General features: G+C 43.6%; 1 protein-coding gene across 2 annotated transcripts in view; it reads right to left on the bottom strand.

The window, feature by feature from the left end:
* The window catches only part of ZNF385D (zinc finger protein 385D), a 1,012,338-nt gene that overhangs the window by 97,785 nt on the left and 898,879 nt on the right, over positions 1 to 15,674 (bottom strand). For both annotated transcript variants that reach the window (XM_042241407.2, XM_027962667.3), the window contains one exon: positions 9,747 to 9,909. In XM_042241407.2, coding sequence (XP_042097341.1) covers positions 9,747 to 9,909 — 163 coding nt within the window. The remainder of the gene's footprint in view (positions 1 to 9,746; positions 9,910 to 15,674) is intronic.

The following is a 15,674-nucleotide window of genomic DNA, read 5'->3' as shown; positions in this document are numbered from 1 at the left end:
AGCCCACTCCTGCATCTCCTGCATTGGCAGGTGGGTTCTTCACCACTGCACCACCTGGAAAGTCCTTATGGAAGCTTATGTCCACTCAATTCCTAAGAAGAACATAAAAATAGGGGGAAAATCCCTCCATTAATTTAAAACACACACACAAGTGCACATGTAGACACAGATGTTTCCGGAAGTCTGGCAGCTGTAGATAAAGCCACTGGGAGTTTTAATTTAGTTTGTAAAATTCATCCAGATGTCTGGTATTTCATAGATACTGTTAAAAGATAGGTGTTCAGCTTTCTATTTATTTTATGGATTTTCTATTTCTCCTAAAGAAAGACAGTCACATGGAGTGTGGAAAGATACACACACTCACACACAAGAAGTCAGGCACCCTGTTTCTTTGAAGCATGACATAAATTATGTCTATCTTGTCAATCTAGTCTTAATCCCCTCCTATCAGGCACTTGTACCCCAGCCCCTGACCACAGACAGATGGCAGGTCCTTCGAGACTCAGGTACACACAGCTCCACTCACTCATTGTGTTTGGGAAGACAACATGTTCCTGTCCAGATGAGAAATTTTTGGTGAAATTCTCTGGTTCCAGGAGTGGTTTTCCGTAATGCATCTGGGTCAACGCTTTTATCAGCAAAATACCCTTCGTCATGATTTCCTCAGGCACAAAAAGGACAGACTAGAATATTATCTGTAATTTCCATGGCACCTTCAATGTAGAATCCGCCATCAGTGATTCACACACAAGAGTCCCAGGACCACAGTATTCAAATAGGCATCAGGAGGGTGTGTGTGTGTGTTTCCTTTCTGAATTCCCCTTCTCTGTTTCAATCTTGCTGGAAATCTGCTCCTAGTACACTCTGCTGGTACTCATCATGCATCTTGATCAGGGAACACTCGATAAAGTCTCTTTCTTTGACCAAGTGAAGCATGTCATGAGCCAGGGCTAAGAAAAGAAAAAAACACTTAAGGCATCAGTGTTCTCATGATGGTACTTCAACTCCTCGCCAAGATGCTTGCAAAGGGTCCTTTACTGTAGCAGTGATGGTCCCAGGGAGTCTTTGTTTGGGAGAATGAGCCAGAAAAGAAAGACCCCAGGAGCTAGCACAATATCCACTCTGCCAAGAGCGGCCTGTGTACACCACTCCACCAGATCTAAGTGCTAATAGAAATGTGTCCGCTTACAAATGACTGTGTATTGCCTCTGAAAGGTCAACAGAGCTATGGCTTCATAAGCCACAGAAGCTTGTGTCTCTCTCCTTAAAGAAAATGCACAGTGCTAACAATGAACACCTGGTGCACTGGGGTATTTCAGGAACATGTATTAAAGGCGGAATCTTGCATACTGGCAAGTACGTGTGTTACACATTTATATCATAAAGCACCATCTAATATATTCCATAGTGTACTGTGGGTACAAAGGTATAACGCAGATTTTCAAATGCATGGCTTTCTGATGTCAAGCCCAGCCTGTATTCTGTTATAACTTTCAACATTTGGGACCTTTGTTTGAAGCCTTTGTCAAGAAAGGCAAACTGTTCCCGTCATCCTTAGGAAAACAGAAACAAAGCTAAGTCCCACCCATCCTCGCTGAAAACTGTCTCTTTTCTAAATGACACCAGCCTGGCTTTTCCTTGCAGACTACTCAGCTACCACTTTTATTTCCAGGTCACCATCCTCATGATTTGAATGAGTGAGTAAAGTCGCTCAGTCATGTCTGACTCTTTGTGACCCCATGGGCTGTAGCCCACCAGGCTCCTCGGTCCATGGGATTCTCCAGGCAAGAGTACTGGAGTGGGTTGCCATGCCCTCCTCCAGGGGGTCTTCCCAACCCAGGGATTGAACTCATGTCTCCTGCATCTCCTGCATTGGCAGGTGGGTTCTTTTATCACTGAGCCACTTGGAAAGCCAAGATGGCTAACATAAATCTAAAATCTCAACCAACTAATTAACTCCTGATTGATAGTCACTGAAGGGACAGTAGAAATTTCAAATCTTCTTTACTTGTGTAACTGAAGAATCTCAAAAGAAAAAAAAAAAAAAACCAGGAAGCAAACTTTAGGGGTGAGATTTTACCATTATGAAATCCTGCAATTCTGAAATTCTCTGAGCAATATCTTATAATTCCTTGGATAACTGAGAATTATCATTTTTTCATGGAATCAGGTACTCACTTATAAGAACGTCCAAAGATTTGCTTTAATTCAAGAACAAAAGAGAAAAACTGATTGTTTCAACTTTTCAAGCTATCTGTTATATAAAAATGCTCTGCAAAGAAAAAAGGATAAGTAAAAGGATTATGCAAGTATGTCTTCTAAATGAGCATGTCATCTGGCAACAGAAATAGGCAAGTCATAGAAATTATATTTGAGCAAGAATAGGATAGGGGAGCCAGGGAGGTGTGGATTCTTATGGGACTTCACAGGCAGGAGGAAGAAGAGAAAAGTGACCCACTTTTCAGGGAGAAATTTAGAAGCACAGTGCAAGAAACAAAGGCATGTGGGGAATGGTCTCTAGGGAAGAATATTGCAGGGAAATAACAGAGAAAAACGTTTGAAAAGGTAGGTTGTGGTCAAATCACGGGGGACCATGAGGTCCACCGAAAAGGCTCCTTGAAGGTTTCTGATGGGTGAGTGCTCGGACTTACACTGGCTCCTGTAAATGGGCGGAGGGTGAAGGCTGCAGTTGTCAGGGCCCCGGATGGAGGCAGCTGGATTTGCATGGAGACTATATGCAGAGTACATCCTGAGAAACGCTGGGTTGAAAGAAGCACAAGTTGGAATCAAGATTGCCAAGAGAAATATCAATAACCTCAGATATGCAGATGACACCACCCTTATGGCAGAAAGTGAAGAGGAAATAAAAAGCCTCTTGATGAAAGTGAAAGTGGAGAGTGAAAAAGTTGGCTTAAAGCTCAACATTCAGAAAACGAAGATCATGTCATCCGGTCCCATCACTTCATGGGAAATAGATGGGGAAACAGGGGAAACAGTGTCAGACTTTATTTTTGAGGGGCTCCAAAATCACTGCAGATGGTGATTGCAGCCATGAAATTAAAAGACGCTTACTCCTTGGAAGAAAAGTTATGACCAACCTAGATAGCATATTGAAAAGCAGACATTACTTTGCCAACAAAGGTCCATCTAGTCAAGGCTATGGTTTTTCCAGTAGTCGTGTATGGTTGTGAGAGTTGGACTGTGAGGAAGGCTGAGTGCTGAAGAACTGATGCTTTTGAACTATGGTGTTGGAGAAGACTCTTGAGAGTCCCTTGGACTGCAAGGAGATCCAACCAGTCCATTCTGAAGGAAATCAGCCCTGGGATTTCTTTGGAAGGAATGATGCTAAAGGTGAAACTCCAGTACTTCGGCCACCCGATGCGAAGAGTTGACTCATTGGAAAAGACTCTGATGCTGGGAGGGACTGGGGGCAGGAGGAGAAGGGGACGACCGAGGATGAGGTGGCAGATAGCATCACGGACTCGATGGACGTGAGTCTGAGTGAACTCCGGGAGTTGGTGATGGACAGGGAGGCCTGGCTTGCTGCGATTCATGGGGTCCAAAGAGTCGGACATGACTGAGTGACTGAACTGAACTGAACTGAAGGCAACTGCAGGGGCTTCCCTGGTGGCTCAGATGGTAAAGATGCTGCTGCCAATGCAGGAGACCCAGGTTCGATCCCTGGGCTTGGAAGATTCCATGGAGAGGGGAATGGTCACCCACTCCAGTATTCTTGCCTGGAGAGAATCCCATGGAGAGAGGAGCCTGGTGGGCTACAGTCGTGGGGAGAGCCGGGCACGACTGAGTGATTAATACTTTGACTTGAAGGCAAGGGTAAGGGTAAAATCAGAGGTCCAAGAGGCCAGGACATGGGGAGAAATCATGCTTGAAAGGGTGAAAGATGCTTCCTCGGAACGTGAGGGGAGTGCGTTCCGGCCACTGAGGAGACGCACAGGCTGAGGCAGGAGGCAGAGGCTATGCCAGCCGGAAGGTTCCAGAGCCACAGGCCGCAGGGCTCGGAACGACAGCACGAGAGAAAGCTGGAGGCGACGGTCAGTTAGGCTTCTTCTTCTTTTTTGAACCTGCAAAACAGAGGTGCTGCCCACCCAGCCAAGTGAGTGACCCATAAGCCACAGAGGTCAGGTCAGGTCTTAGGAGGACAAAGCTGAGATGTGGCCGCTGAGAGTGGAGCACAGGGCAGTGGGAGCCGCGGTGGGAGGTGATGCTTGTTGCTCACCGTTAGCTGCCTCCCTTCCCGGAGGAGAATATCCCTCCCCGCCCTTTCCACCCAGGCTTGACCATGTGACTCACCAGTGAAAGTGAGGGAAGAGTTATGTGTCACTCCCATTAAAAAGCTGTAAAAGTCTACTGATTCACACCCTTCTCTTCCCCTCTTCCAAAGAACTGGTGATGTCCACGTAGTGACCACTTCATCAGCCTGGCCCCAGAGTTAAATTAACATGGGAAAAACAGCAGGGCTGCTACATGGGGTGTGAGAGATCGTTAGTGGCTGTGAAAGCGTGGTTTGTTACTCTAGTATCACCTAGCCTAACTAACAGATAGATCATGGGAATGAATAAAAGTGTCCAGTAAGGGCAAGTAAAGAAAGACCAGAGGGTAACTTCCAACCAACGAGACTTAATCCAGCAATTGTGAACTGTCATTTCACAGAAAGAGCCACCGCAGTTACATTTCCCAAGTTACTTTAAGCATAATTTCTTAATATCATGATTACTTTTTTGTATTAAGAATTTGCAAAAATATACAAGCAACTTATGCAGCTCAACTCCAGAAAAATAAACGACCCAATCAAAAAATGGGCCAAAGAACTAAATAGACATTTCTCCAAAGAAGACATATGGATGGCTAACAAACACATGAAAAGATGCTCAACATCACTCATTATTAGAGAAATGCAAATCAAAACCACAATGAGGTACCACTTCACACCAGTCAGAATGGCTGTGATCCAAAAATCTGCAAGCAATAAATGCTGGAGAGGGTGTGGAGCAAAGGGAACCCTCCTACACTGTTGGTGGGAATGCAAACTAGTACAGCCACTATGGAGAACAGTGTGGAGATTCCTTAGAAAATTGCAAATAGAACTACCTTATGACCCAGCAATCCCACTGCTGGGCATACACACCGAGGAAACCAGAATTGAAAGAGACACATGTACCCCAGTGTTCATCGCAGCACTGTTTATAAAAGCCAGGACATGGAAACAACCTAGATGTCCATCAGCAGACGAATGGATAAGAAAGCTGTGGTACATATACACAATGGAGTATTACTCAGCCGTGAAAAAGAATTCATTTGAATCAGTTCTGATGAGATGGATGAAACTGGAGCCGATTATACAGAGTGAAGTAAGCCAGAAAGAAAAACACCAATACAGTATACTAACACATATATATGGAATTTAGGAAGATGGCAATGACGACCCTGTATGCAAGACAGGGAAAGAGACACAGATGTGTATAACGGACTTTTGGACTCAGAGGGAGAGGGAGAGGGTGGGATGATTTGGGAGAATGACATTCTAACATGTATACTATCATGTGAATTGAATCGCCAGTCTATGTCTGACGCAGGATGCAGCATGCTTGGGGCTGGTGCATGGGGATGACCCAGAAAGATGTTATGGGGAGGGAGGTGCGAGGGGGGTTCATGTTTGGGAATGCATGTAAGAGTAAAAAAAAAAAAATTTGCATGAACATAAGGGAAAGGATAAATTAGGAGTTTGGGATTAACAGATATATCCTACTGTATATAAAACAGATAAATGGCAAGGTCCTACTGTATAGCACAGGGAACTATACTCAATATCTTATAATTTTCTATAAAGGAAAAAATCTGAAAGAATATATATATATGTGTACATGCTAAGTCGCTTCAGTCGTGTCTGACTCTGTGTGACCCCATAGATGGCAGCCCACCAGGCTCCTCCATCCACAGGATTCTCCAGGCAAGAACACTGGAGTGGGTTGCCATTTCCTTCTCCAATGCATGAAAGTGAAAAGTAAATGTGAAGTCGCTCAGTCGTGTCTAACTCTTAGCGACCCCGTGGACTGCAGCCTACCAGGCTCCTCCATCCATGGATTCTCCAGGCAAGAGTCCTGGAGTAGGTTGCCATTGCCTTCTCCGATATATGTACATATATACATATAAATATACACACCTGTACACTTGAAACTAACACATTGTAAAATCAATTATACTTCAATTTCAAAATAAATAAATAATTAAAAATCCTAAAACAGTTACTAGATCAGTTATTCTGGTCACCTTTGGAAATGTTTGCTCCTTGCAATGTTCTGTAATGAACAGTAATCACCCTCCCATACCAACAATTTTGAGTGTTCCAAATGTTTTTTAAAATCTTATTTTTGCCTGTAAATTTTTCTGTGTTAAATCCACCAATCTAGCACTCCTCATTAGATTGAAAGAACTAAAATCAAGCATTGCTGCAAGGAGCGTGCTCTTGCGAAGCAGCAGGGGAAGAAGGCTTCCTGGGAGCAGCTGGAGGCTGATCACTGAGTGGCATCTACTGCTCACTACCGCAGCCTGCAGAGCGAAGGGACGGAAGGTCAGGGAGTCCAGCGACTAGGAGCTCAGCCAGTGGATCATGTCAGATATTTGTTAGCCTAAGACAGCAATTAAAAGCCATAGTACATGATATAGGAATTTCAAAGGAACTATTTGTCAAAAAATTTTTTAATAAGTAGATTTGGAATGAGATTTTTTTTCATGAGTATTCTATTTCTTGTATTTTAGAGAATCCAAAGCAATTTTTAAATTCAAGTCCACACCACTTCTTGCTTTTTTTTTTTAAACTATTGTTGCCCAACCTTCTCTTATCTATCAAATCACTGTATACTCAAGCATTTTTAAAAGGCAATTGGCTTATATATATGTATATATAAATTTGGCAAAGTTGTGTGATTTACACATGCATAAAATGTCTAGAAAGGTTAAATCACTTTCACTAATTTTGCCAAATTTATATATATATATATATATATATATATATATATATATAAACCAATTGCCTTTAAAAATGCAGCGGTGAGCTGTAGGCACCATTCAGTGATCAGCCTCCAGCTCCTCACAACTTTGTATGTTAAGCAAGTTACAATTTGTTATTATTAAAACATACAGGGTCCCTGATTTCAGACTCTTCCCTCTCCTTCTGCTTCCAAGAAGGAGATTAAATAAATAATTAAATACTTATTTAACTATTCTAAGAAACTAGCTCAGAGACCCGCTGTGTTTTTAGAGTTGTATCCCTTTCTAATCAGTATGAGGACACGGACAGTAATAAAAAGGACAGCTAAGAAAACCCCAGTTTGCCAGCATAGGTGCCTTGGATTCATATTGCAATAAAATGGGATGAGAGTCTATAATATTCCAAGAGCTTTCTGGGCTACTTTTCATAGGTAGTTTTGCAGAAATCCCAGGGAAGGATAGAATTTGGCCTAAGACATCCGGTGAGTGTGCTGTGATTATCAGTGCTCCAACCTGTACAGTCTGTCTCTCTGCAAGTAGAGGCCCCCATGTCTCAGAAAGGCAGAGACCTTCCTGATGTCCATCTCCTGCTTCTTCTGGCTTTAAGATATCTGTGCTAACTTTGCAGACTTTATTCTCCCTCTGGCTTCTAACATTTCCTCCAGCTCCAGCTAGAAAGGGCCCTTCACCACTTCAGCACACTCCAACCACTAGGTGAGCCTGGCGTCTCCACTGGGAATCTGCCCATTTTATGTGGGCTCTTTCCCACCACCAACCCCAGCTAGTTTCCACTCGTCCTCTTAGAAGAGAGAGCCCCGACGGCTGTGATCCCTTCCATTCTAGTCCCTAAGGTGAGGGACGGAGGCGTGCATTCACGAGTCACTCAAATAATAGAAATGGACGCACCAGGGAGCCTTTCTTAAGCCAAACGATCAGCTCTCCTCAGCATGTGCATATATTATGTACATACATATATATACATGTGTGTATACATATATGTATGGATATATAGTAAATGGTGCTCATTCTCAGTATAGAGGGATTTTTTTGCATTTTAAAGAGACGTCAAAGTAACCCAAATAGCCATTATTGATAAAAAATGTCTAGGAATAGAAAAGTTTGAAAGCAAGAAAAAATTTACATCAAACTCTGGACATCAAACTCATCTTTTTATATAAAATCTTTTACATCAAATTTACATCTTTAGTATTCCTACCTACCATCATTTTGCAAGTGAAATATAGATCTTTGTGGCAAGCATGGCTTTAGGGAATCCCAGTTTGTGCCCCAATATCTGGGAGAAAAATGACACTCACTTGCTTCATGACTTCTCCTACAGTCCCCAAAATAAGGCAGTGAATTTTCAATTAACAGAGAAAAGGGTAATGTTTTCCATACAAGGTCTTATATCTGAACTAATGTGATGGTATGATTCAGCTCTTACTCAGACCTTCAAAGAAATGAACAGGATATTTTTTTTTTCCTTTTATATGTTGGGACACAAAATTGGATGAATCAGAGAATTAAAAGGGTGAGAGAAAATGTAGCCAACAGTTTACTCAGCACCTACACCCCATCAGACCGGCGCCAGGGTATGAAGGTGGCAAGAGGTCCCAGCCTCAGAGGAGACACAGGGTCCTCAGAGAGGAGGCAGACTGCATCCACAGTGATGCTCGTGTGAAGTGTGTGAAATGCATCCTGGGGACTCGGGGGAATACCCGCACCCCTTACAGGCTCACACAGGAGCAAGCCTCTCTCCAGACCCTCTGAGGATGCTGTGCACATCTCACGGGTGCACCTTGTGTAATCAAGTTGCTTTAATCTGTTGTGTTCATTCACTGTTGGTTTTATATTTTCATCAGCCAAGGCCAGCAGATCTCTTCCAGGTAAGACATTACCACTGATGACAACATCAATGCTTCCTGCTATCTGTGGGGCCTGGGAAGCCACTGATACATAGCAGCCCTTGTGTTCTTAGAAAGTGATTTATTCAAGGCGCATCCAGGGATCACACTGCGTTCCTGTTATGTAAGTTCTGAGGACCAGTGGTCTTATATTTTAAAATGTAAGCTTCCAGAACCCGCCCCCACCCCAGCCCCGGCTTCCCTTGTTATGAATAAACTGTTTGAGGAGCTATGTCAAGGGACCCTTCAGAGGCCGTTATTTCACTGTGAGGACTGTTAAAAAGAATAATTGGCATCAATAACACTTACCTGTATATGCAGAGGGAAGGTTACCCACCCATAACAAGCCCAGATTCACACAGCCACTACTTAAGAGAATGCAATATTCGGGATTTATGAGGATAAGCCCTGTCGGTAGTAATGCCCTCACAGGGGCCTTCGCGGTTCATTTAGCACAGTCTGCTGTGTACTCACAGGGAAATCAAATCTGCCATGCAGTTCTGGGCGCAGATGCTGCAAACAAGATGCAGATGAGGCACTCTGAAAGGGCCCCTTCTCAGAAAGGGCTGTGGCTTCAGACGCCCTTTTGACTCTTGGGTTCCTCAAAAGCAGCCATTGGACTGTTTCCAGTACAAAACCTGCAATGCTACTAGTGATCATCCGTCTCTCAAGGGTATTGGAAAAACGCGGGGGTGGGGTGGGGGGCATTACCATTACACAGAGAGATGGGTCAGATGTGAACCAAGGCGCAGGAGCGTCAGCAGCAGAGCAGGGAAGGAGCCCCCGCACGACAAGGATGAGGAGGACAACAGACAACAAAGAGCGTGGCGTAACCTGTTTCGTCAGAGCTGGAACTGATGGCATGGGTGGTGGTGCAGGTGGAGGCAGTCTTTGCGCTGTCCTTGGCAGCGACAGACTTCTGCTTGGCCTTCATGGTTTCCAGTGCTTTGAGCTTCTTGGCATGCTTCGTGCCTTTGTAGTGGGCCGCAGCCTGGCTCTACAAAGGAGAACAAAATGAACCGTGCAATCAGGCTCATTTCTCAACTGGCGTTCTCTGTATTACTGCAAATACAGACTCCCTTTCAATAATAGGTACCATTCAAGCCAATCCTGGCCGTGGCCAAGCAGCGGGGTTCTGTTGAGAATGATGCTACGAAGCAATGGGAAGCAAGTTCTAAAACCTCTAGATGGAAGGGAGAAATGTTCTATTGCCTCTCTTCAGAGAAATAGAGCTGCACACTAACATAGCAACAACACTTTCTTTGTGGAGTGGGGGAAAGAAATGAGGATTTACAACTGTATTGCATTTCTTCTGTCACCAAAGACGCTGGGCTCCCAAGATTAACAAGGGCCCTGGAAAAGAGCAGCTCTCACCTTCTGAGCTCAGGAAATGTGCTTTCTCCTTCTACAGTGGGTATTACTGACACAGGACCCAACAGGTGTCTACCAGGAAAAATTCACTAATAACAGCACAAGTAGGCGCCCCAGAGGCCGAGACTGACGTGTAAGAGTTCAAAAGCAAACGCCCTGTGAGGTCCAGATGGAGCCACGGAAGCCAGGCCGTTTTACCCTTCTTTCCTTTTCCTTGCTTCTCACAGAGGGTAGTCTGGGAAGTCCAAGGCAGGGGCATTCTCGCAACACGTGGGTCTTTTGCACCCTGGCCCATTGCCAGGAAGATCCCCTGTGTTTCGACTACTTCATGGGGCCACTGCAATTCTTTTGTTTGTGCTTTCTGAGATTCTTATAAATAGAAATCTGCATTTCCCCACATTTATATTTTCCTAACATTATTTTTTGGTATCAGAGAGACATTAGTTGAGTTAGAACATCATCTTTAAAATGTGTTTATTAACTTATTGGTGGAGGGGGCCTGTCATGGCTTCAGGTGAGGTGGGAGCAGGCAGGGGGATTTGGGGTTGGAAGGTTTTCCAGTTCAAACGCTTTAAAATGGCCACCTCACACGGAAGAAATTGCAGTGGAGGACTAAGTATGCAGACATCACTGCCCGTGACTCATTCAATCTCAACGTTCCATTTTGCCGGAAAATAAGAGTCACACTGTCCTCTTTGTCACTGCAACTCTGGTAGGGAGGGTGTTGTGGTAGAATCTCTTTTTATAAGTGGAGAAATATATAATCCGCACCTTCATTTGCATCATTCTGACAAGTATCCTCAAAGGCCTAGGTACCCTTATTGAAAGAACACTGGACAAGGAAACTGTATATTAGAAACAGTTTGAACAGAGAGGACACTCACACATCAGTTTTCCAACAACACAGAACATCAAAGACAGAGTGTGAGTCAAAGTCTGGAGTTAAGACTTATTATCGTTCATTGAGGAACACGGGTTGGACTGGTTTGAGCCTACATGGAGAACGCTATTCTGAAGGATGGAGTGATGTCCCTTTTTCTCCTGCCTGACTTATTTTTAACAAATCAAATCCTTTGGATATATCTTTTGAGGGCATGATGCTGTATTCAACTAAATCCACGACATGTAGTCAGTTGTCTTCTCAGATAGCTCAGGATGCACTTTCCCTTAGAGCAAAGTTCATCTCCTTCTCCTGGTACAGAAGTGAACGCTGCATATACAACGCATATGAAAATACAGGCGAGGTGAGCAGCACTATCCCCACAGGTACTTTCAAAATGTACCTTTAATGTATTTTTAAGGTGCCTGGCAAACCTATACTCTCAGTGGTATTTCCATCCACCGTAGGACTAAGTGATTGTCACTCTTTTGAATATTAAGAAAGTTACTCCAAAGGAACACTGCCAGTTAAGGCTGTACTTACATTAAAAAAACAAATACTCTCTGCACAGATACAGCTGAGTCCATGTTTTCCACAAGTGAAATAGCTCGGGGCATCGTGGGGAAAGGGGAGTGATCAAATTACCGACCGTCGGTGGGCCCCACTCAAGACCCGACATATTAAAAAGCAAAAGAAAACAAGACAAAAAGCATATGCACTCGTTAACTGAATTATAGTCCCAAAGCATTCGGATAATAATTATCTTAATCTTTTAAAATCTGCTATTAAATAAGCCACTGAGCCTTCCACAGATTAAAAAAATAAAGGTTGAGTGGTATGAAAGTCCAAAATGCTATGGAGAGACCATGGCGTGTAGAATTTTGGGAAGTGATGATGTGGGGTGGAGGCTGCATGTGACGCTGCAGGGTAGGTGTGGGGCGTGGGTGTGGGGCTATGAGCTGGAAACGCAGTGTAGACAGATGACCCTCTGGATATTTCAAGTGTCCTTTGTCATTGATCCTGTTTGAAGAATTTATTGGACTGCTCTTGCATTAATTGCATGGGTATTAATTTTTATATCCATGTACACTGCTTCACCGCCCTGCCTTTTTAAATGTTCTTTTACACTGTGGCTTATCATAGGATACTGACTGTAGTCTCCTGTGCTATACAGTAGGACTTTGCTGTTAATCCATCCCATATACAACAGTCTGCATCTGCTCACCTGGCCCTCTGACACCATTCCTCCCCCGTCCCCACCCTCACCCGCCTTCCGACCCCTGGTCTGTTCTCTACGACTGTGATTCTGTTCCTGTTTCACTGCCAGGTTCATTTCAGTCATATTTAGATTCCACACGTAAGGGATGCCACACAGTGTCTGTCTTGCTCTTTCTGACTTACTGCGCTTAGTACGATCATCTGTGTGGTTTAGTCTCTCAGTTGTGTCCAGCTCTTTGCCACCCCATGGACTGTAGCGCCCCAGGCTCCTCTGTCCATGGGGTTCTCCAGGCAAGAGTACGGAGAGGGTTGCCATTTCCTTCTCCAGGGGATCTTCCTGACCCGGGGATTGAACCCACATCTCCTGCCTTATAGGTGGATTCTTTGCCACTGAGCCACAGGGGAAGCCCGTGATAACATCTAGCTCAATCCAGGTTTATGCAAGCCTCTTACCCTTGGCTCATCTTGATACAGGTGTGTTGCATAAAGCTGTGCTCTTGTGTAAAGAAAGAAGGTCCATCCAACTCTCCTTACCCCATTATCTCACTTCACTGAACTGGATAGAGTTTTCAGCCACATCTAACCTTTCTGTGATTGTAGACAAAACTTCAACCTAGGAAGGAATCCTTCTGGGAGAATTGTTTTAAAAAGCAGTAGTAGGCCAGAGACGTCTCTCTGAGTCTCATCTGCTTTTCCTCTGGGCAGAAAGGTGCTGGGCATGTGTAGTATGCCTTTTTCCCTCCAAGATTGTCTCCTGTTATTTATTAGCCAGTCTCTGAGTCAAGTCATCTCCAGAAACCTGGGAACCATCCAACACAAGCAAACAATTATTTTTCATAGGAACGACTTCAAGATTAAGCAAGTCTACGACTTCATCACAGATGTCAGAACTCTGCATGTTGAAACTCAAGGAGAAGCAAGGGATTAGAGTACCCAGAGAAGGGAACAGTAAGAGAAGAATTGGCTTCAACAATTTGGCTTCAAATTTGTCAACAAATTTGGCTTCAAAAAGTTGCTTTTAGATCATAAGTGGAATATTCAGGTATTGTGCAAAAAAATCTCTACTACGACCTTGAACTAGCACATGACACCATGAAATCTGACAAGTGTCATCCCAGAAGCAAGCGCTGACATTAAAGATATGTACACACATCCCTGCAGGAAAGTGTGCCTCCACTTTAAATGTCATTCCCACATCCGTCATCAGCAGCCAGTCAGAATTCTCAATCTTCAAGTTTTGTCTTTAGCATTTCAAGAAGTCTACCAGTTTAAATGCAGCTGATGTTCCAGAGTAGATAAAAATAATCGCTTAATGGCTAACATTTGAAAGAGGTGCTGCAGCCTTTTGAAAGAAATGCACACATACACACACATTTATTTTACAGGTTTTGTTATAAATCAGTTTTTCTGTGAAACCCACTGCAAATTTAACAGATAAGTACTCTTTTGCTCCATTATCCCCAAGTCCTTGTACAGTTTTACTCTACCTGTCTTTTACATAAAGTGTCTTAACATGATTTTTTTTTAAAAGGAAGTTTACTATAAACATATATCTGATTATGTAACCAATTAATTTTCACAAACCCGTGATTTCAAAAAGAACAAGACGGACTTTGCTAGTTTCTGACATCATCTAATTGTGTCACATTAAGTTTTTACTAAGAGAAAATGAACATTATCCTATTAAAATGTAACATCGGAAAAATAAGGAGTGGTTATCAAAGAAGTTACCATCCTCTTTGGGGAAAGAAGAGATTTACTATTGAAGACAGGAATTTTTTTTTAATGTATTTATTTATTCACTCATTTACTTATTTATTTCGGCTGAGCGGGGCCTTCGCTGCTGCAGAGGCCTTTCCTCTGGCTGTCGCAATGGAGGGCTGCCCTTCAGCTGCCCAAGCTTTGCCCTGTGGGAGCCTCTCCTGCTGGAGAGCACGGGCTCCACCAGTTGCGGCCCCAGGACTGAGCCGCTCTGTGGCCCGGTGGGGGATCTCCCAGGATCAAGGGTCAAGCCTGTGTCTCCTGATTGGCAGGCAGATTCTGTACCACCAAGTCACCAGGGAAGCCCTCTTTTTTCTTTTTTAAAGAAAATTATCTGATTTCAAAACTTTAGACTGTTTTGTAGATCAAAAATCATGAAATGATAAAATAATATAGTATCCTGAAAACTAAAACACCTACTTTAAATTTTTATTTTGAAAACTATTGACAAACTATTCCTGGAAAAAAAAAATGTTTGAAGTCTGTTTTCTTTTCCATACAGTTTTTCTTATGTTACATCAGTTCAGTTCTGTTCAGTTCAGTCGCTCAGTTGTGTCCAACTCTTTGCGACCCCATGAAGCGCAGCACGCCAGGCCTCCCTGTCCATCACAACTCCCGGAGTTCACTCAGACTCATGTCGATCGAGTCAGTGATGCCATCCAGCCATCTCATCCTCTGTCGTCCCCTTCTTCTCCTGCCCCCAATCCCTCCCAGGATCACAGTCTTTTCCAATGAATCAACTCTTCTCATGAGGTGGCCAGAGTACTGGAGTTTCAGCTTTAGCATCATTCCTTCCAAAGAACACCCAGGGCTGATCTTCTTTAGAATGGACTGGTTGGATCTCCTGTCAGTCCAAGGGACTCTCAAGAGTCTTCTCCAACACCACAGTTCAAAAGCATCAATTCTTCAGTACTCAGCTTTCTTCACAGTCCAACTCTCACAACCATACATGACTACTGGAAAAACCATAGCCTTGACTAGACGGACCTTATTCGGCAAAGTAATGTCTCTGCTTTTGAATGTGCTATCTAGGTTGGTCATAACTTTCCTTCCAAGGAGTGACCGTCTTTTAATTTCATGGCTGCAATCACCATCTGCAGTGATTTTGGAGCCCCCCCAAAATAAAGTCTGACACTGTTTCCACTGTTTCCCCATCTATTTCCCATGAAGTGATGGTACCAGATGCCATGATCTTCGTTTTCTGAATGTTGAGCTTTAAGCCAACTTTTTCACTCTCCTCTTTCACTTTCATCAAGAGGCTTTTTAGTTCCTCTTGACTTTCTGCCATAAGGGTGGTATCATCTGCATATCTGAGGTTACTGACATTTCTCCCGGCAATCTTGATTCCAGCTTGTGTTTCTTCCAGCCCAGCGTTTCTCATGATGTACTCTGCATATAAATTAAATAACCAGGGTGACAATATACAGCCTTGACATACTCCTTTTCCTATTTGGAACCAGTCTGTTGTTCCATGTCCAGTTCTAACTGTTGCCTCCTGACCTGCATATAAGTTTCTCAAGAGGCAGGTCAGG

Source organism: Ovis aries, chromosome 26 (genome assembly GCF_016772045.2).
Source record: "Ovis aries strain OAR_USU_Benz2616 breed Rambouillet chromosome 26, ARS-UI_Ramb_v3.0, whole genome shotgun sequence".
Lineage (NCBI taxonomy): Eukaryota > Metazoa > Chordata > Mammalia > Artiodactyla > Bovidae > Ovis > Ovis aries.
The sequence above is the reverse complement of the archived record's forward strand: the minus strand, read 5'-3'. Positions and strand labels throughout refer to the sequence as shown.